The sequence below is a fragment of the Paramisgurnus dabryanus genome, chromosome 21 (assembly GCF_030506205.2).
Source record: "Paramisgurnus dabryanus chromosome 21, PD_genome_1.1, whole genome shotgun sequence".
NCBI lineage: Eukaryota > Metazoa > Chordata > Actinopteri > Cypriniformes > Cobitidae > Paramisgurnus > Paramisgurnus dabryanus.
In genome coordinates this window covers 20764455-20791439 of record NC_133357.1, presented here as the reverse complement: position 1 = coordinate 20791439, position 26985 = coordinate 20764455, and the positions used below count along the sequence as shown (strand labels likewise).

General features: G+C 37.6%; 1 protein-coding gene and 1 long non-coding RNA gene across 3 annotated transcripts; both read right to left on the bottom strand.

The window, feature by feature from the left end:
* Positions 1–1787: 1787 nt before the first annotated feature.
* Positions 1788–22157, bottom strand: osbpl2b (oxysterol binding protein-like 2b). 2 transcript variants are annotated; one of them, XM_065286201.1, is made up of 14 exons: positions 22045–22157; positions 15514–15656; positions 14591–14705; positions 14285–14360; positions 11672–11806; positions 10137–10234; positions 9814–9996; positions 9179–9286; positions 9001–9090; positions 8170–8296; positions 6799–6924; positions 6094–6217; positions 3654–3744; positions 1788–3567 (listed from the first exon to the last, which is right to left on the bottom strand). In XM_065286201.1, the coding sequence occupies exons 2-14, from the start codon at positions 15548–15550 to the stop codon at positions 3465–3467; spliced, it is 1413 nt and encodes a 470-aa protein (XP_065142273.1). In that variant the 5' UTR covers positions 15551–15656; positions 22045–22157; the 3' UTR covers positions 1788–3464. The 2 variants fall into 2 exon arrangements, with proteins under 2 accessions (XP_065142273.1, XP_065142272.1); XM_065286200.2 differs by lacking the exon at positions 22045–22157 and adding an exon at positions 15769–15914.
* A 2227-nt stretch (positions 22158–24384) lies between these two features.
* LOC135775748 (uncharacterized) lies at positions 24385–25789 on the bottom strand. Its single transcript, XR_010543928.2, has 2 exons — positions 25537–25789; positions 24385–25073 (listed from the first exon to the last, which is right to left on the bottom strand). It is a non-coding gene; the product is annotated as an uncharacterized lncRNA (long non-coding RNA).
* Between the last annotated feature and the right edge of the window lie 1196 nt (positions 25790–26985).

Below are 26985 nucleotides of genomic sequence, written 5' to 3'. Positions count from 1 at the left end.
AACTGCTGAGTAATGTAGCAAAAGATTATAAACATTTTTCCAAAATGTACATTTGTGCTAAGCCGTATCTTTCTGCTTTAATAAGTCCTACATGAACACTCTCATTGTCCCCAACAGCCTCAAAGCCCTTAAAACTGTATCATTGTGTCATTTGTATGATATTTTCCAAATATTGTGATATGTTGACAAAGTTAAATATGAAAAGTTTGGTTCCAAAACGAAATAACTCCGTTTTTGTAATTTTTCCAAAATCTCGGTTTTTTTTTTTTATTTGTGCATATTAATATCAATCAAACTGCAGTTTGTTTGTTTTTATTTCAGCCTTCATAACACAAAAAACAGCTAAGTAGCACATTAAAACACAATAAAGACAAAAAAATAAATAAAAACGTCTATAAAGATTATAAACATACAAGATGCCCCACTTCTATTACTATGAATGGGTGAATGTGAATCGGAAGTCCCGCCTTCTGGTTAAAGGAGCCAATCATTGGTCGTTAAAAAGGATCTCTTGTAGGCTCGAAACGTCATAGCCTTATTTCAGAATATTAATAATTATAAAGTTGACTGCTATTCCAAGTTAATCGTAAATTGTTGTAAAATGCTTATGAATTGCGAATGTAATGCCCAGTTAACTTAAATAAACCAGGCTTGATGACGTATGCAGCCTGCATACGACCTTGGAGCAACACCTGTTAACGAATTTTGAGTTTAGCAAAGACGGTACGGTTATGACAAGTTAATTGTTGGTTTAAAATATATTGATTTATTGTTTCATTTAAGATTTTAAATCGGACTTCATTCAAGTAAATAGGATTTGGTCTTGTATGAAATAGCTGCCGAAAACATTGCAAATGTGGCTGTGGAGTGGAATGACGTTCCTTAAAACGTCTTTGCTACGTCCAGAGAAAAATAAAAAGAAATTGTTCAAATTTAAGTTTCTCAAAAATGCCAAACTGAATAAAATAAATAAAATTAAATGAATCAAATCAATTGTAATAAAAAATAAGTTACATTTTGTTCTTAAACTTTCACTACTCACACTGTAAAAAGATTCCGTAGAAATTACAGTATTACTGGCGGCTGGTTGCCAGTAACTTACTGTAGATTTAAATTTATGTTAATTACCTGCAACAGTTTGTTCAAAGTTAAATGAAAATTAAACATTAACAAGTCTTTATCTTTACAGAATAAAACTAAAATAACAGCCTCATGCAAAGCATTCTGGGAAACAAAATCTGAAAAGGTTGATGAGGATTTTTGGTTCCCAGAATGCTTTGCATGAGGCTGTTATCTTATATTTTTATTCTTTAAAGACAAAGACTTGTTAATGTTTAATGTTCATTTAACTTTGAACAAACTGTTGCCAGAAAATAACATACATTTTAATGTTTAATTTAAGTAGCTGCCAGTAATACTGCAATTTCTACTGAATCTTTTTACAGTGCAGCCATAGCACCTCCAAAGGAACGTGGAGGTCACACACACACAAAAATCATGGAGCGATTATTAGTTGTGCTAATGCGCATGCTAAAGTAATGCAACAAAGAGGTTTCAATAAATGTACAGTTTTTATTCCAAAAGATGCAACATATTCACACTAGAATTGTAATTAGCAGACTTTCTTGCCAAATTATAAAGCAAACTCTGTTGGACATTGTATTTTACTGTAAAAATACCATTTGACACCGTTCCAAAAAATTAAATACTATAAAAATAAATCATTGCACAAAATAAGAACCTATGTGCTTGTGATTTCATTTTTGAATGACTGACACAAAGCCGCATAAAAATAAAATCTATTTTAATCATGGAATATGAGTTTTAACGTTAGTTTTTGAATAATCAAACGTACATTTAATGAATAAGCAGACAAAATAAACGACACATACTAAGTAGTGTAATTTTCACGTGTGTATCCAACAAATTGCGAGTACATTTTAACATTCCTTTTTAGACATTCACAAAGACAAAATGTGGTTAGAAAAAAATCGAATTAAATGTCCAACGTACTTAAATTTTTAAAAATACCCTCAACATTTAGTGGAGAAAAGAAAAAGGCACTGTAGCAAAGAAAACATGTTTGTGTAAACAACTGCTGTAACATCACTGTGCATCAAAATCTGCGTTCATTTCCTGCACACTTCATAAGTTAGATCCTCTCTAAATGAAAGAAAAAACCTCAGTGGACTGAAATATGTCATTAAATCATAAAAGTCTTTTTAAAGCAAAAACCAAAAGACCCAATGTGACCGAGAAGCAGAATAGGAATTGAATGACACTACAGTTACTGTACTTTACAGCTGCCAATCTTTATGATTATGAAGCCTGAACTATTTAAGCATGAGGAATTTTATCTGTTTGATGGGTTGCATAGATTATTGTGAAACATTTGTGGATATTGTACTGTACAGTCTGTTTTTAGGAATGTACATGTGAAGAGATGCAAATGCAGATAAATAAAACAACCCATGACACCCTCCTCTACATAAAACTTCCTAGACAGTGCTTGAGGAACAGTGGCACAAATACAATACAGACTTTGTGCATTTATAACAATAAACAATGAATTGACATCATTTGCTAATTATTTAACATTCATTTTTAATACATCCAGCCTACTTTACATCCCACAAGTCTCTGTTGGTGAGCAGGTAGTGAAAGAAACAATAAGAGCTATTAGAAGCTATTTAAAAATGCTTAATAATAATTTATATTAATGATGAAGCTATTTAAATCAAGGACTGGCATTTTATAAATGCTGGTCTATTCCAACCCATGGTTGGGTTTGTCCATTTGTTGAAACAATCCAGAATTTTCAAGAGTGTGAAAACAGAAATCCAAAGGCAAAACGTTGTACCATTAAAACAAAATCTATGGCTTTTTACATGTATTCCCACATTGCAGACACAGACAGAGGTTATTATTAATGTTAAACATTATTACTGTTGTTTTATTTATGCTTGATCACCTTTACGCTCTCTCTCTAACTCTACATACACCTGGACCAGGGCACTTTTGTGTCTCAGTGCTAGCAAAAGATCTGTTTTTAATGTTGTTTTAATACATACATGTATAATAATATGAACACTGCTGTGGAAAAAGTAGCTGATGCACTGAGACTTAAGGCAGAACTCTCTTGCTTGTATGCAACTTTCCTCCATTGATAAACCTGCAGGGTTAATGTGACATCAAGCAAAGATGCTTACGAACAAAACCATGAAATCCTAAAAACGAGTGCATTTAATCCAATCATCTTCCCCTCTCATTTCTATCCACGATTAAACAAACATATAAATGACTGCCGATCCTCTGGTGCAATAGAAGATTGCAGGTGAACAATATGAATTTGGGTGAGCGAGTGCTGATTGAGAGCTACAGTGTCGCTGTCACTTGAATATTATGTTGTGTAGAGCTGAGGAGGATGCTGTAGGTGGAGAGACATAGGAAGGTGGTCTTTCTCATCAGTAGATATCAGGACAGTCTGTGTAATTCCTATTAAAGTAACCTCCGGTGTAAAGCCAGTCCTGTGATCCTGTATATTGATTTGTGCCTAACTGAAACCACCTTTAACAATCAGAGAGAAAACAGAAGGTTAAACACACTTAAAACATTTTTATTTTAATGCAGTATATGTGATAGATTAATGTTACCTAGTAGACCATTCTTCAGCATCTTTGGCTCGTTCTTTACGAGCTGCTCTTTGTTTCTCCTCCAGTCGCTCCTTTTCGCTGCTGGCTTCGTCTGTGCAAACACATAATTGCTTTATGAAATCAACTGTTAGCTTAGGGTTCGTCTGTAAGTTTTTGCCAGAAGTTTTTCATTTCAAAATTGCCAGTTTTGGACTTTACATTCACACCTACTAGCCTGGATGATTGAGTTATGTTTTGCATGTACTAAACAGAAGGGGGCGCTGCAAGACATCATTACTTATGTTGCCATGGTTTTGGACTTTTTATGGACAACTACTTGCCTGGATGATTGATTTAAGTGAAAGGTTAAAGCCATTTTATGCATTCTGACATATAACAGGGTTCCCACACTTTAGTTAACTTCAAATTCAAGGACCTTTCAAGGACTTTCAAGGACTAAATGTGGGGACACATTTCAAGTGAGAGCAATGTCATGTTACATTGTTACAGTTCCCTTTTGAGGGAACTCGCGCTGCGTCACTGTGGTGACACTTTGGGGACGCCTCCAGGGGTGAGTGCCTCTGAATGTGTATATCAAATTCAACCAATGGTGAGGCTTAATAACAAAGACAGGGTGACGCGGGAGCCAGGAAGTATATCGCTATCTGAAATATGGCCAAAGACGGCGTAGGAAGTATGGAAAGGGAGACGCAGCGCCTCGTTCCCTTCTCAGGGAACAACAGTTACATACCCGTGGGAACCTTGATATAAACACTGTTTAAGAGTTGTATTCCTCATGCTAAACATAGGCACAGGGTTCCCACGGGTCCTTGAAATCCTTGAAAGTTTGTGAATCTGGTGGAAAAAATTCAAGGCCCTGGGAAGTTTTTGAAAATATACATATATAGATACAGGTCATTGAAAGTGCTTGAATGTATTTTATGCAAGAAGTTTTCTGGAAAAATCCATTTTATTCCCTGTGTAGTGTAGGATAATATCATAATAATTCTAGACTTTTTAAGCACACGTGCTAAACTGTTTGCTTTAAATGCTTATATCTTCTGTATGCGAATGTTGAGTCATACTAAAATGCTTTTTTGCATAGTTGTGTTTGACACACGAAAACGTCTCGGGTTACGAATGTAACTGTTGTTCCCTGAGAAGGGTAACGAGACACTGCGTCTTCCTTGTCATACTTCCTGCGTCCCTGTAACGCCGTCTTTGGCAATATTTCAGATAGCGATATACTTCCTGGCTCCCGCGTCACCCTGTTTTTGTCGTTAAGCCTCATCATTGGTTGAATTTGATATATACATTCAGACGCACTTACCACTGGAGGCGTCCCCAAAGTGTCACCGCAGAGACGCAGTGCGAGTTCCCTCGAAAGGGAACTGTAACAATGTATCTTAAAAGGTAAAATTATGTAACCTTGCTCTCATTTGAAATGTGTCCCCACATTTAGTCCTTGAATTTGAGGGTATTGGACCAGGAAAGTCCTTGAAAGGTCCTTGAATTTGAAGTTAAATAAGGTGTGGGAACCCTGTAGGTAAACGTGTCAAAAAAAGCAGTTGGATGTATGACGGAGTGCCAAAGTTTTTTTTCCCCAACATGAGAGGTTCATACATAACAATCTGGCTTTTTTCAGTGCAGGAAGTCTTTAAATGGGCACTTCACCTGGAATAGCGCACGCAAAAAACAACCAAGAGCTGACACGAAATCAGCATCACCAGAGAAGTGCGTTTTTGTTTGTGAGGGAACTTGTTTAGCTTCCGAAAGAATCCAGCAATATTAAAACAATGAATATATCTTGTTTATCCCGGGTAGCAGCGGAGTTGTTGTTAAAATGAGTCGCAGGCGGTAAGTAAAACTGCATCAAATGTCAGTTTTTTGTTGGCAATTGTTGTGTAAGTGCATATAAATGTAAACGACACGAACATGTAAGGAATCATAAGTTATCTAGAGATAGCTGGATAATGTTTTGTGTTTGTTGCTTGCTTGTGACTTCCTCCGCCCACGGTACGCCTCGAGGGTGTCTGGTTTTTCCGGGAAAGTAGTAGTACAGCTGATCTGTCTTTTATAAATCTGATAAAACTAAAGACTCTTCAGAGATATTATGGATGCAATACTACTCTGAAGGTACTCAAGATTAACATAAGATTAGCAGAAACACCGTAGGGTGGTTTCCCAGACAGGGCTTAAGTCACAGACTAAACTGGTTATTTGAGATGTTGTAGTTTAAAACAGCTTGCTCCAACATAACCAAAAATACATCAGTGCTATTGTTTTGTCACACATGTAATGATAAACTACTTCAATGTCCTAAGGCCTAGTCCTGGCTTAATCCAAACCCTGTCCGGGAAACCACCCATATGTGTTATGTGACCTTTAAGTTATGTTTTGCATGTATTAAACAGCAGGGGGCGCCACAAGTTTTAGGGTTTTGCTTAAATGACTTCATTACCCATGTTGCCATTCTCCATGGCTCTGATGTCAGGGCGTAAGCGGCAGTCTGTTGGTGCCAGCACTCCCTCCATGCCAGGTTCCAATTCGTTCAGTGTCATCGCAAAATTAGTGAAGTTATACATCTAGAAGTGAACAAAGGGAATGCAGAAGTTTAAAGGTGACATAGAATGATTGAACGGGGTATTTATCCTTGTTCTGTGATGTGACATGTAGACAAAAATATTTTTGTTTGGGTCTTTAATGCCTTAGAAGCTTCCTAAAAACCTCTCTCAGATAGCTCTATTAGGGGGATTTTAAACAAGTGGTTTTGCACCTATTTGGCTCCCCCTAATGGCTTAACGTACAATCTCATTACTGATTGGCTGACTTTGCTGCCACTCAAAAAATGTAGCCAATTATTTTAAAGTGGGGGGGCAGTGAGATGCCTGTGATGTCATAAGCATCAGTTTTTCAGATTGGGCCGTTTTCTGGCTGACATTTTTAAAAGAGGAATTTCTATGAGATTGAGATGTTTAGCATGTCTAGCACTTTTTGTATGTTCGTGAATGCGGGTAGACTACCATTATTCAACAAAGACAAGGTAAAAATGGTTTTTCATTCTCTGTCCCCTTTAAAAGTTCATCAAACCAGAATTTCAACTTTGGCATTTTGTATTGATATATCTATTGATGTCTATAACTGATGTGTGTGTGTGTGTGTATACCTCTGTTGAATGTGGTGGTCTAGATGATATTCTCCAAAGTAATGTGCTGCCAGGAACCACTGCCACTGTCTCCTGTACCTCAGGCATTTCATCAGCATCCTCATTGACAGATCCATCTGTCTCCTCCTATATGTATATACAGCATTTACAACACAAGAGACAAAACATTTAGAAAACTAAGACAAAACTATTATACGGTTATTATTTAATAATTGACCAATCAAAAGGAAGTATTACTGAGAGCGGTGTATTATACACATGACAATACAGTCATTCATATCATCTTCAAACAGGAAAGGTATTTCACATACATAGACTCACACAAAGAGAATCAAGAAGTCAACTAAACTAACTATTCGTATAAAATAAATGAGTCACTCTTCTAAAGGGACAAACATTTACAGCTACACACCCTGAAGAATGAGAAATGTGCTGCTCTTGTCCCGTCCTACACACGGCTGTTGTGTACACACATAAGCACATATCTAAGCTATACACACCAATACAAACAGTCAAGAATACCTTAAACAACACTTCATTATTCTTTAAAGGATTCAAGATGTACAGAAAGTATGTGGACATCCCTCTGTAGTTAAAGGGTTTGCCTATTGGAATAAAAACCAAACTTGCTACATATAAACTAACGTCATTTCGCCTCCAACCTTGCTGTAACAATCTGGGTTGATCTTTATCTGCACCAGTGCACAAAGTAAGGTCCAAAAAGAAATGTTTTAATAAGTCTTACAAAAATAACTGAAATACAACTATTACAAGACTGAGTATGTCCACAATCTGTTAGCCATAAAGTGTACACAACCGCCTCTTATCACTACAGTCAGGATACAATTATGGCTTCTTAAACAAATGCAAGTCTACTAGTCTATGTTACCATGCTGTGAACTCAAAGAGAAAAATTAAAATAGAAAACAACTCGATGAAATAAAACTGTGTCTGAAATAGCCCTCTATACCCTCATTCACTATTCTTACACCGAAAATGAGTAAATTGGGACACAAAAGCCAGGAGTATAGTTCGTTTTTATGTACTACGTGAGCGTAAGTGCACAGTTGAAGGCACAGCCACGCAAACCATAGTTTATGTGACTCGTACATTGCGACAAAATGCAATACATCTCCTGTACTACATACTCCTGCATGCGTGACCTGTGTGTACAAAGTATGCACGGTTTAAAAACTCTGGTACGTCTACTCGAAAAAGGTCTATAATATCAGACACAACTACAAAATGGCTGCCGCTCAAATAGTGCACTCTTAAAGGATATAGGGAGCTATTTCAGACAAAATCTATATGTTAGCGGTCAAGGGTAAAAGTAGTAATTGTTACACGTCTGCTTGCTATTTTTCTTCTCACCGGTTTTTGTTTTTTAGTGTCTGTCGTTCCTTTCTTCTCGAGTTTCCGATGGGCGTCGTACACCTGTGGATCTACACTCCACATACACTCCGTCCATTTCCCATAGATCACACAGCGCTTCTTCTTACTGCACACAAAACATACACATAGGAAACAGCGTTTGTTAAGATGAGCATTTAAAAGTCACCTGTGTATATTTTTAGCGCCATCTAGTTGTGAAACTGTGAATTGCAACCAACGTCTAGAGAAGCAACAGTAGCCACCACAGGACAAACATGTCATCATAGTGCCAAAACGCGCTCTGTAAAGCAGTTTGTCCATTTAGGGCTACTGTAGAAACATGACGCGACGTCAATATAAGGAGATCCGTGGTGTATGTAGATATAAACGTCTCATTCAAAGATAATAAAAACAATACAGTTCATTTTGTAAGGTCACCACTTATAATATAGTTATTTATATTATATTGCATTTCTGTATTGCATGCACCTTTAATACTATACAGTTATATATATATTAGAATATTTAAAATGAATATTTACGTAGTCCTGCTATGCTGTGTACACAAGGTGTTACTGTAGCTAAAACATTTTCAGCCAAGTATGTCACAATGGGTCAAAGTTAATAAGTAATGTGTTTGGTTATAAACCCTCAGGTTCAGGATGTTTTTTAATCATTTAAACGACAGAAAGATTTATATCAAAACAACAGACCAAACATGGGTCACGTGATCCACGTGACGCAAAGACCAGCGATTGAACCATTTTCATTAGCAAAACTCATACGTGACTGAACATCAGATATTCAGTTCAATACCATGAATGATCTCACCTCTTGTCCTGGATGTAACCTTCAACTCTGTGCAGCTCTTTCCCAAACATCCCACAGGGTTTAAAGTTCAGGACACATTTCTCACCAGTACTGAAAAAAAAAAAAAATCACAGAAAAACCAACATCTAAATTTTAAATTCATAACTTCAAACATCTCAAAGTGTAGGTGTGGCAGTACCTGTGATTGACAATTTCTACAGTGCCGTATTGCTCAATCCACAGTTTACCCAGAATGACGTTGTGTACACAACAGAAAGGATTGGTCCATGTATATGCCTCCTTATGGCTGCGAAGACACATGCACAGGTGAGAAGGCTGTCGATGTGACTCATCCAATGAGCATCTCAAGCATGCGAATAATACAGCTTTTATTAAAACACCAGGAGGGCTGGTTGTTCCAGATTGTACAGTAAAACGACAACAACTCAAATGGTGACTCACAAAAGTCCCTAAATTATTAAGTCCCCAAAAATATCCCTATCATCATATACCTCCGGCTATTACATATTATTAACATGACATAGGAGGAAACCAACAAGTGCAAAAACCTTACAGCAGTGTGATGTTTAGTTGCATTTTATGATTTACATTTACTATAAGAACAGACCTACGACCCATTTATGGGCAATGATCATAAATTTGGACATAGTGTTTGTGAGGAGTATTTTTAAAACCAATAGTTGGCGAATAGTTGATGAAACCACACCCAACTAGCTCGACAGTACTGATAGCGATAGAGACCGAAGGTTGCCCTTGGTCTAGGTCGCTATACATGCAGTCCTGACATATGTTTGTACACGCAGTTCGACTCACTTGAGAAGCTCTAGCGTGATGGTTCCTTTAGGTTCTGCCTCCACGCTCTTGCCCCAGAACTTAAGTTTAGGGTAGATGGAGCCATGGAACACATAGTCACCCGACAGACCCTCTGTGTGGAAGGCGCTGATGGGCGGATGGTGACTCACCTGTTCCGAGATCAGCCTGAAACCCTGATCCTCTCTGTAGAGCAGAGGAAGGAAACGTTATGGGGAAGGAGAAGTGAAGTTGCATAAACGATATAGAACGGTCAACCTGCAATCTTGATCTAACATCCTCAAATCTCATCGAGAGAGTTTCTGTTATCGTCCTATTGTTTGTACCGTGTAAGTTCGTAGGTCTCTCCTAAAAGGGGGTTAAAAGGTTTGCCAGTTCTGTCCCACTGAGAGGCGACTGCAGACACGGCGAAGGCAGCTACCGTCTTGGGAGAAAAACAGATGATGATGTTCAATTAAAGCGAATGATGGCTGTGTTTCAATTGTAATAGTAGCATACTGCACAGAATAAATATCTGCCTATACACACACTGTTATACGAATTAATATCACACAAGGTTTGGTTCACTTTATCCTGAAGTTTATATGTATACACCAACACAACATACATCATCCCACACAGTGTTTGTTGAAAAGCTTTAGGTCGTCCCAAGGTTCCCGCATACAGAAAAACATGGTAATACCCACTGTGTCATTATGAGTGCACAGGTAGATTAAATGTATGATTTAGATTTGTAACCATGGACCACAAAACCAGTCTTAAAGGGACACTCCACTTAAAAAAAAATAAAAAAATAAAATAAAAAAATAAAAAAATAAAAAAAAATATTAAAAAAATATATATGCTCATTTTCCAGCTCCCCTAGGGACAAACATTTGATTTTTACCATTTTGGAATCCTTTCAGCTGATCTCCGGGTCTGTGGTACCATTTTTAGCATAGCTTAGCACAATCCATTGAATCTGATTAGACCATTAGCATCGCACAAAAAAATAATTAAAGAGTTTCAAAAGTTTTCATATTTAAAATCTAACTCTCCTGTAGTTACATTGTGTAGTAAAACCGACAGAAAATGAATATGGCTCTCATTCTAGCGTAATAATCAAGGACTTCACTGATGTAACATGGCTGCAGGAGGCGCAATGATATTACGCAGCGCAGAAGAGTCAAGTTTTAAATAGGAAAAATATCGAAACTCTTTGGTTATTTTTTAACGCGATGCTAATGGTCTAATCAGATTCAATGAATTATGCTAAGCTATGCTAAAAGTGGCACCGCCAGATTGGGAGATCAGCTGAATGGATTCCAAAACGGTAAAAATCAAATGTTTAACTCTAGGGGGGTGTCCCTTTAAGTTGCACAGGTATATTTGTAGCAATAGCCAACAATTAATTATGAGGAACAAAATGATCTATTTTTTTCTTATGCCAAAAATCATGAGGATATAAAGTAAAGAGTGCTACCGTAAATATATCAAAATTTTATTTTTGTGAGTGGATGCAGTTTCTAAGGACTTCATCTGGCAAACTGTTTAGGCAATTTTCTCAATATTTAGTTTGTTTGCCCCCCTCAAATTCCAGATTTGAAAATAGTTGTATCTCAGCCAAATACTGTCCTATCCTAACAAACCACACATCAAGGAAAAGCTTATTTATTCAACATGATGATGCATAAATCTCAATTTCTTATGACTGGTTTTGTGGTCCAAGGTCATATGAAACACAAAACAGAAGATGAGCGATGTGCTGATTGGAAAAGAAAACCTGCTTTTGCTATTACATGACACAAAGGCATACATTCTTGATCAGCATTATCTTTCTACTATTTTTATTGCAAAGGTGCATGTGCATGTATGGTGTTACCTGCATCCTCTCGATAGAGTCTGACTGCTCGCAGGCTTTCTGGATGAGGTATGTGTGCTCCATATACTCTGCGATTCTTTGTAGAAAGCTCAAGGGCTCGTTGAACACGATGGGCATGGTGATCTTGGACAGTTCCTATAACATCACCATAAAAACAATATGAGCAAGATCAAGACAACAGCTTTAAGCAGAATGCTAAACGAACACGATTTCATTACAATTCGTAATTATTTCACAAGAATCGTACATTAACATGTATAACATCATTCATGCATGACATGAACAGTAGGGCTGTGCTGATTAATCGTGCAAATGCGCGTTTTCTCAATGAATGAATTTGAATGAATTACGGTGAAATGCCGCCACATCCAAAAGCCAGGGGGCGCTCTCGTGTAGAAACGCCATTTGTGCCACAGAAGAAGTAGTATACCAAACACTATTCCAGGAAATGTCTAAAGGAATATTTATATCGCTGTTCTTCAGATTGTTTCAGGTATTTTCATGATAATAAAAATATTTTGAATGATTGTGTTTGGCGAGTGTTGCTTTTTTAAATGCACGTTATAAACGACTCAAACTCATAGTGATTTTAGATTGATAAGGACTTCCTACTGATCACAGAGCCGAAGTACACGCACAAGCTGTGCATGAAACACAGAATCGGACCCTTCATTCAGTATCGGTTTCAAGCAGGTCTTTTTAATGGGGGACGTGATGTATCGGCACAGCTCTAATGAACAGTAGCAGCATTTCTATTTGCACAAAACTTAAGCATTATTTTCTAAAACACTATTGCATAATGACAGCATTTCCATAAACCAAAGTTATCACAAAGTAATTTTGTTGATAAGTCATTTCAGAAACCATGGCGACAGGTGTGATTAAAGGAGCTGTATGTAACATTGACCTGACTTGGTATCGCAGTCTAAATTCAAAATATTGGCTTAGGGGCCATTCACATGTCACGCCTAAAAACGAGTTGAAAACGCAATGCGCATAGGTTCTTGTAACATGACCTGCGGTGCGCTTGCGGCATTCTGAAAACTTGAAATGTTTTAAACTTGATGCGGTGTGACCTGGAAAAAAGAGAAGTGGAGTTCACGTCATCCGCCTCTCGTCAGTTACTGGAGTGGACGTTACATTTATGACAACCAGATTTAGAAACGCCTCCTAACGACCTCATTGAAAGAGACGAGTGACACACAGCGACAAAGTTGCTTGTAATATGAATGCGGCTCTATTCTTCGCCCCCTCTAGGGTTGCAAGACACAGACAGGAGCGCAACTGAGCTTGAAAGGCATACGCTTATAAGCTAAATATTACGTTTGTAATGTTTTTGTTGATTGCAAATTACAAATCCGCTCGTGTGGATATTTATACCTCAATCTACGGCTTATTTTGGAGGTTGTGTCAACCGGAGGTCGCATTTATGGTCCACTGGGGTCTCTTTTAAAGGTGCCAAAGAATGCATTGAAATAATTTGTTCAATAATTGTATTCTGATATCTACACAGAAGGTTTGTGGCTTTATTAAGTGCAAAAATTATCCAGACGGTTTTACATGTCCATTAACAACCCTAGGATTTGCCTTTAGAATGAAATGGTCTATTATTACCTTATTTGAAAGGGTCATGAATAATAATGTTAAGCTCTGCTCCGATTGGCTGTTTCTCAGAGCAGCTCTTTTCAGTAGCTATTGGTGTGTGGGTAAACAGACCTTATGTTTGATTTAAAATCTTACATACAGCTCCTTTATCTTTGCATGGTGCAGCCCAGACCGACATGCAGATGACATCAAATACCAAAGGAGTGACTCGAAAGCATAAAGAACAGTCAACTCCCGAATCGCAATGGCTGTATGTTGATGTCATGTGCTTCGATTCTTGTGATGCCACTGTCAAACCACCTGTTCCGTCTTGTCCCCCAACCAAACATACCAGACCATTTTTTTTAAATGATCATGTGACTTTTGCGCATGCCTAATTAAGGGCTCATTATAGTTGTGGGTAAGTCCTACGGCGTAGCCGCGATGGTGTAGGTTCCGCGTCGGTTTGCATTTATACTTTTGCGTTGTTGTCCGGGTCGACGTGCAAACACGCGCGCAGACCTCTGGTAGGCAGTATCCACGCGTGTAACCACAGTAGCAGTGCGACCGTCAAAGAAGAAGCAGCTTGTCAACTTAACCCACAAACGAAGAAGAAACAGCAACTTGTTGTGTATGATTTGAGAAGACCAGAAATGATGGAAGTAAATAAACAGTGACTTTTGTTACAGTTTAAGTTAAATCACTCATCAACTTGGCCATTCTTTGTTTTCACCGTCGCAAACGAAAATACCTATGACGCAGTTTTTTTACCTGATGGCAGGGGTTTTGGTGGACCAATCACAGCGCTTGCGGTCCACGTAGAAATGACAGGCTGATAAAATTTTGCGAGGTGCACGTCAGGCTACGCAGAGCTACGCACAGGCTACGGATAGCCTACACCGTAGCTACACACGAATAAAGATCGGGCCTTAATCATATCACCAGAGCAAAAAATTTGCTCAATTTGAAAAGTAATGGAAACGCAGCTATTGTTTTACAATATTCTTGAGTTACAGCATATACCCTTACCAGTCCAATACACTTCTTGAGGATGCTCCATATGCTAAAATCCGTTCTGGAGAACATAGGAGCAGGAAGACACAACCTGATGGGCAGAGGAACAATATTTTTCATTGACACAAACATACAATCCCTTCCCAATGAAAAATACGCCTGAGATACTAAATATGATCCATGAAGACACCCATTAGTGGTAAATAAGAAAAGATTGCAGTGATAGTGAAACAAAGGAAAGAGATAAAAAAAGATTAAAGCATGAGCGACAACTAGATAAAGAGGGGGGACATGGTTCAGCGCTCTGGAATCTGCCCATACCTGCGGTTCTTGATTCCATTCTCCTGAGGAACCACACCATTGTTCTTCTGAATGACTACAGCATCTTTAAAACTGCATTCTGATGTGCCTTCACAAGATCCATCTGAATCCAAGCCTGATAGAGACAACAAATCGTTTTAACCATACCAAAGTCCACCTAGTTTATTTATCATTTAGTGTTTGTTTTAATCGCATTGCATTTCATCAATGACAGGAGCCATCAGACTGTCTGAACGCTACATAATTGAAGCCATCAACAGAGGTAAGCCAACACCAGATCAGCGTCCCGTGTCACGGCCACTCTGCTATAACAAACACACGGTCGAGGGCCAAAGTCAACAGTGTCGAAAACACTCACAATAGGGGCCAAATGAGATCCTCCATGAAACACAGCTGTTGACTCCTGAGCTACCGCTGAATGAATTAATGTGACGTTTTCTTGACAGACGTGCGTGACTGAAGTGACATTACTTCCCAAATACAATTTAAGCTTCCTTTCAGAGACAGATTAGTCGACCAACGGTGCTTTAGTTAGTAGTGCTAAGCTTTTGGAGTTAGTCCTTCTTTGAAAATTTGCATCTTTAAATTAATTTCCTGTACAGCATGGCACTATAGGCATAAACGTTAGATTTATGCATTTTATCCAGAACAACTTATTGTGCATTCATACATTTTGATCAGTACAAGTGTATCCCCTGGGAATCAAACCCTCGACCTTTGCTAACACAATGCCCTACCAGTTAAACTACAGGAATACACATTTACAAATCATCTATAAAAAACTATACCATATTCCTTTAAAAAAAAGCTTTAGGACAAATCCGAGCAACTTGTTCCTAAAAAAAAAACAAAAAAAACAAAGGGCACATCTGGAGAAGTCCGAATATATTCGTCAATGCGGATATCAAAAAATGAGTCCTCACCTGTGACGGCATCATAAAACTCGTCCTCATTGTTCATTGTAGAAAATGGGCTTCCAGCACGGGTTTCTCTAAAACATGGTCTCTCTCGCTTTCCTTATCTTCTACTTCCAGTGAAGCTGTCGCCTCCTAAAGAAAAGGGACACCTGTGAAGAGAAAAACCAAAACATCCTATCATCCAAATCTTGTAGTAGACTTCCAGAAAGGACATGTAGAAGCAGAGCTCAGCCAGACAATACAAAACTCCATCAAACATACATGAAATAAGTCCTGTTTCACCAAATATCTTAGCGTCTTAGTTCATTCGTGTACTCATTCATTTGTCATCCCTGGCTGAAACTAGCCGGCTGCTCTTAAAAAAATGAGAGGTGGAGACACACACCCATGGGCGGGTGGAGAACACATCTGATAGAGGAATGAACTTTAGACTCTGTCGGCTTTTAGGGAGCGTTACCTGCAGCTGACAGACACATGCAGGTACCGTGACGCACATGGATCATAGTTTGAACCTATTGTGTTGTAGACAAGACCCGAGGGAATGCTTTTAGCACAAACAAAGTCTAATAACTGGCTGTGAAGCCCAGATGTATTCTCCTTAGTGGGTCATTACCAATCTGTACCTCAAGGTCTATTTAGGCTCGCAGAGAATTAAGTAGCTTACAAAATACGCACAATGGCAGTTTTATTATAAATATAACACTAATGTATGTAAACCACTCAAACCAAACTGTTTAGTTTGCGTCAATCGTTTTTATGTTCTGATTACTGACAAGGTTTTAAACAGCAGGTATGTTGCATAACTTCATATTACTGTTTAATAATAAACCTTATCAGGCACTTTCTTTCAACAAATGCAACAAAGTAATGCACAATATTACAAAATATCTCTCAAATTAAGATTAACCCTTAAATCTGTGCTACAAGTGACAATTGAAAAACTTTGACAATTTATAAGTAGTAACTTATTTGTTACGGCAACTAATTGCACATTGGCAGATTTTTTTTTAACCCAAAAGATTAACCTTAAAAAAGAAAATCTTCCTCCGTGAAAGATTTATAAACTCTTTGCCTGCCAGCGTTTTTTTTAAAGTTGCCACTTGCCACAGTTGCCAGCCAGTACCAGCATTTTTTATGATTTTTACAAAGGTTTAATGCCTTTCAGAAAATGTTTTTCTTTAAATATATAAACATACAATATATCAAATGAAAGAACAGACCCTCTGCTTTCAAAAAAAGTTTGATCCTATCTTTTTGTTCACTTTTTATCAACTCTCAAATATGGTTAGGTTTCTTAGAAAATAGAGAAAAAAGCTAAGATGATTGCATTTTTGTAAAGGAATTTTGTTAGAATTCAGATTCAAAGCGATTATCAAAACATACACAGAGTTTTTTTTGTTTTTGGATCAGTGGACGCTTCAGTGTTTTATATGTTGGGTAAGAGCTCCACCTAGTGAATAATAGTGAAAATATGGATCGCTGTTAAAGGCGGAGTGCACAATATCTGAAAAACGCATCGGAAAAGAGAGTTGGGTCGACTACCAAAACACACTTGTAGCCAATCAGCAACAAAGGGCATGTCTACTAAGCGACATCGTTGTCTGGGTTGCGTATGTGTGGGGTGGGTCTATCAACAGAAGGTCCAAATTCTATTGGGGTAGAGGCGTGTTTGTTTAGGTGATTTCAAATGTCAACACTAGCTTTCAGAGATCATGGACCCTGCCTTTAAACTCATCATTGGCAGGTTAGCGGTTTTTCTTAATTGATGAGATGACCCGTCAATGGTGGGGAAAGAGTTAAGCTAGGTACACACCAAGCCACAGACAGTCTGCCATTGGGCAGGTTTTGAGTGTCGCCCGAGTTCGTTTTTCTGTGTGTTCTGTACCGTTGGCTAAAGTAAGTCACTGTAGCCTTTTTGCAGATCCAGCATGGAGCTCGGATTATTCTGATTGGCTGTTCAGCTTATCCATCCAGTGCACAAGACGGCGAAACTAAATTAATTAAGCAAGCAAACGACGAAAATCAAGAAGGAAAGCACAGAATGCTCATCTCATCTTTTTGCATGTCTTTAAATATGAATATTTAACAATTTTATGTTTTTTATCTTATTAGTCACTACCGCCTTAGGTTTCATGTTTTATAAAATGAATATTAACTACTGCCACCTGCTGGTACAGAAAAATAACATCCCACGCAGGCGCAAGACGGACATGCTACTTGGCCATCAGTCATGTTGTAGGCAATTTTGGCAGTCAATGTAAGCTGACCCCAAAGTCTGCTTTCGTTGGCGCTATATTGTTGGTGTTGGTTTGGTGTGTACCCATCCTTAAAGGTGCAAAAGAGGATGTTTGTTTTATACATTTTTGCAATATTACTAAATGATAAAAGACTATTTATTAGCTGCACTGAAAGTAATAATATTAATATACGTCATCTGTGCACAAGATAGGGCCTTAAAAACATCAGCCAATTGCTCACGCGGTCATCGCATAAGCGATTGGCCCTCTGGCTTGTCTTCTTTGTTTATTATCATCATTTCACATAATGAATCCACTGACGCGAGTCACGCGATACAGCATATGCCGGTGGTAAACAAACACTCGTGTTCAAATATTCGTGCACGAGTTTTGGAAGGCGCTCCCTAGAAACGAGCAGTGAAGGAGGGAGGTTGTTCTTACGCATGCGCTCATTTAAAAAACTCAGTAACCGTTTTTGGATTCTCAGTCGGCGAAAAACATCCTCTTTTGCGCCTTTAAGTAGCCACTCTGGAAACAACCTCGCAACCACACAGCAATGCCCTAAAACCAAAACACCCTAGCATCTTAATGTGAAAGCAACACAATCTAGCTGTCTTTGTTTGCATGAATCAACTCATTTTATGTCCAGCACAAAGTTCATAGCTATTTAAAATCCACTTTATCCCATTTTAAAAAAGGCCTAATTAGTTTCTGATGACCCAAACCATGTGACGCTTGGTTTTTAAGAGTCAAGGTAATTCATGTTATAAAGGGCAATGTCAGGGGTCAAGCTGCACAAATGACCCATGAGTAAATTAACAAATAGAAAGTGCTTCTAACTGCATTGTGGAGAACAATTATCAGCAGTCTCTGTCTTGGACAGTAAATACCATCTCTTCACATTAAACGCTTTAGAACGGCAGACATTTAGGAGTTAAAGCTATAAGCTATATAGCGTTTATATAAGCTTCTAAAGCGTTTAATATGAAGAGATAGTATTAGTATAAGGGATGCTTGCATGTGGGATTTTCTCTTAAACATACAGTAGGGACGGTTGTTAAAATAGGCAAAGGGTCAAGGAGACACCCCCTGGGTCCCCTGAAATCTCAGAAAGATAGAGAGTTCATGTTTACCTGGCCAACTGAGTCAGATAAGTTATCTCTAATGCACTTTCACCTACTTGTGAAAACATGAAGTCTGTAATAAGTTGAAATGTTAAAATGGCTGAAATGTCTTACTTATCCTCCTGGGACATCGTGTTGTGTTTTGGTAATGATCACAGATCTGGCAACGGGTACTGTACACTTTATACACTCATACTGAGATGAGTAAGCTACATACTGCATACATACTGTAGGCTACTTTTATCTTTTGCACGTTTCTCCTCATCTTTCCTCTTTTCATAACCTGGACACCTGATGGCTTTTTCCTCATCTGTAGTTAAATGTGTTGCACTACATCTCCCGGTCGCATTATTTACTAGGTGTCGCCAATGGAAGCTGGGACTTGAACTAACAAACCCCACCGCAGCTCTTCTCTAAGTAACAGTTGAGCTTATTTGATGGATCAGGTGTTAAAGGAATAAAACTTGACAAATTAAACAGACAGATCAAACTATAATCCAAACATCTTTCACTGAAGAGATGCTGTATGCAAATCTCAACACAGTAGAGGAAGAAGAACTGCTACTTTAAAGGGCATGTTTGCATGATAAAGTGACTGTACAGTGGGTAAACACAAACACCCACAAGACTGCAGAAACCAAAATGACGCTTAGATTACAACGTATTGTTCACACACTTTTGGAATGCCATCTGTTTGGGAGAGGTGCAATTAGCAAGGATTAGCACTAAGGATGTTTTCTAAATGACGTCAATATAAGAGTTTTTGACTAACCTCCGCCCACAGGAATATGCCAGTCATCAGCTAAGCTAAGCTGCTGTCCAATCAGAACACACTAAACCAGCTACACAATCAAAACTCGTTATGCAAAATCACCATGATTATCAATATTATCATGGTTTTGTGAACAATTTCTAGAAATGTATATTATTTTACATGTAAGTGCACTTTTGTTCGCATAAACATCAAATAATCAACATTAATCATGGCACATTTGGGATCATGAGATTAGGGGTTCATCTAGTTTAGATAAAACACAAGAGAGTAAATCAGATTTTCATATAAACACAAAACAAATCAGCAAGCATCGATATGCGTATGTTGTGAGAAATCAGGTGTACTATATGTCCCAGGATTAAGCAAGGAGCTTTAAACTCAGATCGTATCATTTTATGAACAATGAATAGAAAAGAAAGATCTGTCTAAAGAAATATTAAGAGTTCCCAAATGTGAACAAATTTTTGGATTTAAATTGGATTTTAAAGTAAATAAATGTGTTTGTCTCACGTTATTGCTTAAATTGTCTGATGTTGGACGGGGGTTTTCAAGCCGTGACACTGGCACAGCTAAACAGTAGGGATGCACCGGTATGGAAATTTTGGCCGATGCCGATAACCGATAACTGTTTTATTTGGGGGGCGATAACCGATATATATATAAAAGCCGATAAATATTCATATTAATTTCACAAAGAAAAACTCCCAGACCGCGGACATCTTGTATTTGCGCTAGACTAGCATACTCTTCTTAAGCCCGCAACACATGTCATCTTCGTGCTATGTCACAGAAAGCACCAATCAAAACTCCACATGGCCAGCAATGAGCAAGTGAAGTGGTTCAACAAACCGAAATAATCCATCATTTATCGGCTTTCAATTATCGGCCTAATTTTGCTATCAGACCGTTAACCGATAATATTAAAAATAAGCAGTTATCGGCCAATAGCGATATGTCGGCCGATATATCGTGCATCCCTACTAAACAGTGTTTAAAAAAATACACGATAATACTATCTGTTATAAGAAATTTGTATCGCAATTAACCATTTAACTGACAATCGTTACATCTCTAATACTTATATTAGTTATGTCATATTCTAGTTTTATTAGACAATTATTTTATAAAAAGATTATGCTTACACTCCATTTCTAACCACACTAGTTGTCAAGAACTAGATTCAAAACAAACCATGATTTGGCGAGAGGGACAAACCGGCACACACATAAATCAGACATCCCACAGGAATGTGCACTGATACCCATCTACAGCTTTCTACAGACATGCCGTGAGCTACAGATAACACAACAAGAGAGGAAATTACACAATAACTGATCAACTACCAGTAATCAACAGTCCACCTGGCAAACTCACTGAAAATTACTAAACCTCTTAACTTACTTTTTTTTTAAGTAGCAGACATTAAGGCATAAGGCTAAACAACAACACCCCAATTAGGTAATTTATATTAAATGAAGTCATCAATGGCCAGTTGCATAAACTGTATAGACTAGTCTTACAACCTAGTCATCAATTGATTTTGTTCAAAAATGTAGACTGATCTGAAAAGTAAGTCTGACAGCAACTGGTTTGTTTATGCAACTACGTTTATGCAACTATGTTTATGCAACTGGCCCCAGATGTTGGTGCAATTTAACACCATGTCAACAAGACATAATGCAAATAAATCAAACATTGGGTGAACACACACACAATTACAACAACAACCCATTTCTGATAACTTTGGCCAAATAGGTCTGTTATGAAATCTTGATCCCTGACAAAAACAGATCTAAATGCATGCTGTTTGACAACCCCGGCTCTTATTATTGCATGATATGCACACCTAAACTCTTGAAAATAGCTTGCAATGGCTAAAACATAAAACGTCACAGTTCAGAATGGGATGTATACTATACAGAGAAATGACAGCTGTTCAGCCCTCAAATAATCAATAGATTAGTACACAGTCTCAAAACACTACGGTGGACTATGCTAATTTTTGGGACACTTTGCATTTAGTGTCCTATTCAGTGTCATACTTTTCCCCACAGTGAGAATCATCCCCTCGAAAACACATCACATAATTTATAAAGCTAAAGTCAATTTTGCTAATTAAAAAACTGTGTGTTTGAAAGTAAGTGGGCTACCTATCTAGACAGCATGTTTCAAATATTTTTGCCGTTGGTAACGATAGTCTAAAATGCTGTCTATGTAGGTAGCTTTCAGAGTTATGACACAGCCAGATCCTGTAAACAGATGCTAACTGGCTAAAGCCCTAGCAGCTAACACAACTTAACACAAACTCAATAAGCAAGGGTTCAACTTAAAAGCTTTAAAATGCGTAGATTTATGAGTGATGTGTGTAGATTGTTATATTAAAAAAAAAACACGCTGTTACCTGCTATAATATCTGGATTTCGTTGCCTACAACTGCTGTGCTGTCTGGTAGGGATGCTGCTGCTGTTGCTGAAGGCTGACACACAGCCGGAAGCGACCGATAAGGGCGGTTTGATTGACGTGTGTCTTGGCCAATTATATTAAAGGAATTTAGTCGCCTGACAGCTTACGTCAACGCAAGACATTTTGCTTTGTAGTTGCGCAACAATGCTAGATTTATTAAAAAAAGTTAATTTTAAAAAATGAATTAAAATTTAATACTATGCTTACTTTTACTTTAATTCACGTTTATTTAACTTTTTTGTTCGTTGTGTCAAAAATACTGCATATTGTATCGTTGTTATAGGGAATGTGGAGTTGACGTCACGCCGTGTGGCATTATGAGTAATCCGCCATATTTGCAGGATCGCCTCCTATCCCGCTGTATTTGAGTTAGTGTGTTGGAGGTTGTTTTTGTATTTTCTGTCGAGATTTTAATAAACTTCGATATGTTTGGTCAGTACTGCTCGATCAAGAACTGCCACAGCAGGTCACACGATCGTTCAGGGAGGAAACTGAACAACGGAATACGTTTTTGAATACTTTTATTTGGGGGAAGCCGGTGGAGGAGCTGACGAAAAGACGCCGGATCGCGTGGTTTGCCTGCCGCAATCAGGAGAAAAAACTTTTACTTTTCAAAAAAATCCCTGCATCAGCGAGAGTGTGTTGCTGCATTTTCAGTCATTCAGTAATTTGTGATTAATAAAAGCAGAACCACTTAAATTGTCTTGTTTTTATGCTAACACTGTCAAACTAACTTGTAAATGTAAATTATGTAACGTTATTCATTCATTTTCTGATCAACATAACCACAAGAGTTATAAAAATAAATCTTTAGACAATTTTGACGATTATAACAAATATTTTTTATTAAATGCAACTGCTCAAACCCACTGCTTGTGACTTTGAAATAACATAACATTAGCTGAATATTTAGCATTTTGTTTGTTTTAATAACTTGGCCAAGAACAGAAGTGCCATTTTATGAACATGTGTTGATTCATTGCACAGAATAAAACGGATTTTTTTTATAGATTCATTAAGATACGTATACATTGTAAGTAAATGGCATATATATTTTAGCTGGTTTGCCAACCGTCATAAAACTCCGAAAGAAGAATGTCATCTTAATATGAGCTTGAAGGGATTTATAGCTCTTAAACTCCTGCAAAGTGTATGCACTCAATCCAAAAACAAGGTAATAATAACAGATATGTGAGCGGAGGTAGTGCGTCTGGATCCGTAATCCAGTCATGGGCTGCTAAATCCTATGGATCTGTTGTTTATTTGTCCAAATAAAGTTTTTTGGCAGTAGCACTTAGTTTCTCTCGATAGGGTCCCTTCTCTTTTTCTTTCAAACTCCTAAATTTCTTCGGTTCTTCTTCAAGTTTACCTAGTTTTAGCTTAACACACCCACAATTAAATGGCATAGCGGTCGGCGGTGCCTCTAAACATGGCGCCCACGTCCCATAATGCAACACTGCGGTGACGTACATTAACAATCCCTATTCACCTTATTCCGCCACGCCCCTTTTTAATTCTTCGCTCTTCCGCATTTTGTCAACCGACTTCCGCTGCTAATATGGCACAGTGCATTCGGTGGTTAGTTTGGTGGTTAGAAGATTGTTTGTAGTTCACTATAACTTTAGTGAAATGACAAATATCGCTACTGCTGTAAATGTTTTAAATTAGGAGCACGGTTAAAACGTCATACGACGCTCGGATAGTCTTATATTGTCCCATCAATCGTCTCGTGGTTAGACGATATGAAGCGGCCGCGGCAAGTAACCTGGCATATTTAATTACCTCGTCCTTTCAGGAGTTGATGGAGCAGCATTGAAAATTATTAAAAGTATGTCTACCAATATTTACACAGTGATTTGGTCTTTTTTATAGCAAATGTGCACCTTAGCCAGTCCAATAACTATTTCGTTTTTATGTGGTACCATGATAGAATTCATTTGCAAACACTTATTCCTTCAAATCAGGAGACTTAAATCCTTTTAAGTGGAATCTACAAAGCTCACATATGGTTTAAGAAATTCCTTACAGATAATAACTGATCACACTGTAAAGGTTTATATAACTGCATGGCAGGTTACATCTGATCACATAGTAAATGTTTATAACTGCATGACAGGTAACAGCTGATCACATTGTAAAGATTTAATATAAATGCACAACATCTGATCACATTGTAAAGGTTTAATATAAATGCACAACATCTGATCACATTGTAAAGGTTTAATATAATTGCACAACATCTGATCACAATGTAAAGGTTTAATTAAAATGCACAACATCTGATCACACTGTAAATGTTTAATATCACTGCATGACATCTGATCACATATGAAGGTTTAATGTAACTTTACAACAGGTAAAGCAAGACCACCCTGCAATAAATTAAGACACAGCTTTATCGGAGTCATCAGGAGCTGATCCCAAGCGTATATCTGGAAGCTGTTGGTGTATGTACTGGTAAAGTGCTTGGCGACTGTGTAATGGATGCAATATCAACCCTGTTTAAAGCTGACAAAGATGGTTGTTTCTCAGTAGAGATATGTACATTTGTGCCAGCTCAACACATTGAAGCAGTTTCTCGGACAGGGTTTACAGGACTAGGCCTTAATTATATTAGGACATTTTAGTTTTTACAAACAAACCCTACAAAAAAACAAGACTGGTGCGCATCTTGTGACAAAACAATGGCACTCATATATGTTGAGGTATGTCAGTAAAAGGTGTTTTTAAATTATTGTAGCTCAAATATGCATTTTAGCCTGGGACCAGGATAAGCCCTGTCCGGGAAACCGCACCAGTGTTTTCCCATATCAGATGTAGGTTGCTTCAGGTTGAGTTGTGATTTTAAAGTGTAGTTGTGGTCAGAGACGGATAGATGCTCCCATTGTGTTTCTGCATCACAGTTTAGGAACATGTTGATTGTATCATCCTCACAGTTGTCCACTGCATCACTAAACATCAATGCATCTGTGAAAACAATATAACCATAAACAGTTTTATGTTAGTATTTAAAATAAACTTGCATCATGAGAATTAATATATAAATGGCACCCATACTTAAACAGAACAGTGTGTAAGAGAGATGCATTAAAAAGAGACAAAAACATTATACACACAACCTTTAACTTCAGTGTTAAATAATACGTTGTTTAATAGGTCATTATCATCAATATCTGAATGAGAAATGAACTGACATTCTAGCATCTGAAATCTCAGTAACTTGTAGGAATCACGTGGGCTACTGTAAGAATGCAATGTACTATAATATCTCGTTGTATATCGTAAATATAAAAATATAGGTGGACAATTAAAACCATTCAAATAGTTGCATTTTATAAACTAACGTTACTGATCTTAAGTGTATTTGTAGAACGGACTTCACAAATCTAACTTTAGGCGAACGAGCACAAAGTTAGCTAAGATAGCTTACCTGAAACTGGCCACCTTTTCAACACCCGGCGTGGTTTAAAGTTACCGGAACATCGTAGTCGAACCATTAATTGGGATGTGTTCCTCAGTTGGCTTAAAATTGGTAAGAAAGAAACATAAAGGCGCTCGAGTGAGCTTTTTAAGCTTAACACGTCGCCTTCAGTCACTGCCTCAGCTGCTCATCGTCTATGCGGCCGGAAGAACGTTGACAAAATGAGCGAAATGGCGCCGCCCTTGTTGTCGTGAAAAATAAGGTGAATTGTGTTTTTCATATGAATGACATCTCTGTTCATAATATTATTTTTACTTAAAATGTATTCTGCTGTAAAAAGTTGCACAGTGTATTTATAATACACGACCCACTTTAACAAAATAATATTTGACACAAGTAATAAATATGTTACATATACAAAAATATAAATATATAGCATAATTAGGTTAATATATTTCCATAATAAATAAAACAATTAAAGTACTGATGCATATAGCACATATGGGGATTTCTTCAACTAGGGGCACTTTTGTGAATTTGAATTAAAAAAAAAAAAACGCTCAAAAGTCACGTAACACAGTCTGATAAATTTAAACCTCTTTAAACTTAGATTACAAGAGAAATTGTTAATATTTTACATTTTTCAGACCTGCAATGAATAAATGTCATTTCCACCACATCTCAATATACAGTGGTTATTTAAAAAAAGAATAACGTATGCCACTCCAGAATTGTCTAAGATCATTTTTGTGAGTAGTTTTAACATTTTTACCACAATGTACAATAATTATACATTTGTCAACGAAATAAATTAACTGCCCTAAGGACCAAATGCTGAAAATTTTATATTGGTTTGGGTAGAGCTTATTAGAAAATAAATAACTTGAATTGTTATATTAAGTAGATCATGATCTCATAGGGTAAATTTTTAATGTAAGAACTAAATATTAAAAAAAAATGTGTGTGTGGTGATGGAAATGACAGGGTGATGGTGGAAATGACAGGGTGTTGTGGAAATGACAATGAATTAATGTGAATGTAGAGAAACAGTAGAGCTATACCGTAGAAAAATTATTAAACTCATCACACTCATTAAACTCAATTCACACAGTCATTAAACATAACCACACCTTTTTTAGTGTAGTGCTGAGTTTAAGTCTCCCCTGCCACTCTCCTGCTCCACCCACTTCCTCATTGTCAGCTGATGACTTTTGCAAACTTTTTCATCAACAAAACATAATCCATCAGCCACCAATTTTCTAGACGACAAATCTCAGGACACAATACACTCATATCCGACATCCATTTTTTCTCTTTTTCTTTACTGACTGACACTGAAGTAAAGGGTGCATTTGATATGCGTTTGACCCTCAAATCCTGGTTCGTTGGACTGGTTCGCATATCATCAACACTTCCCTGCTTACCGGCACATTTCATCCACTTTTAAGCAGGCCCTGA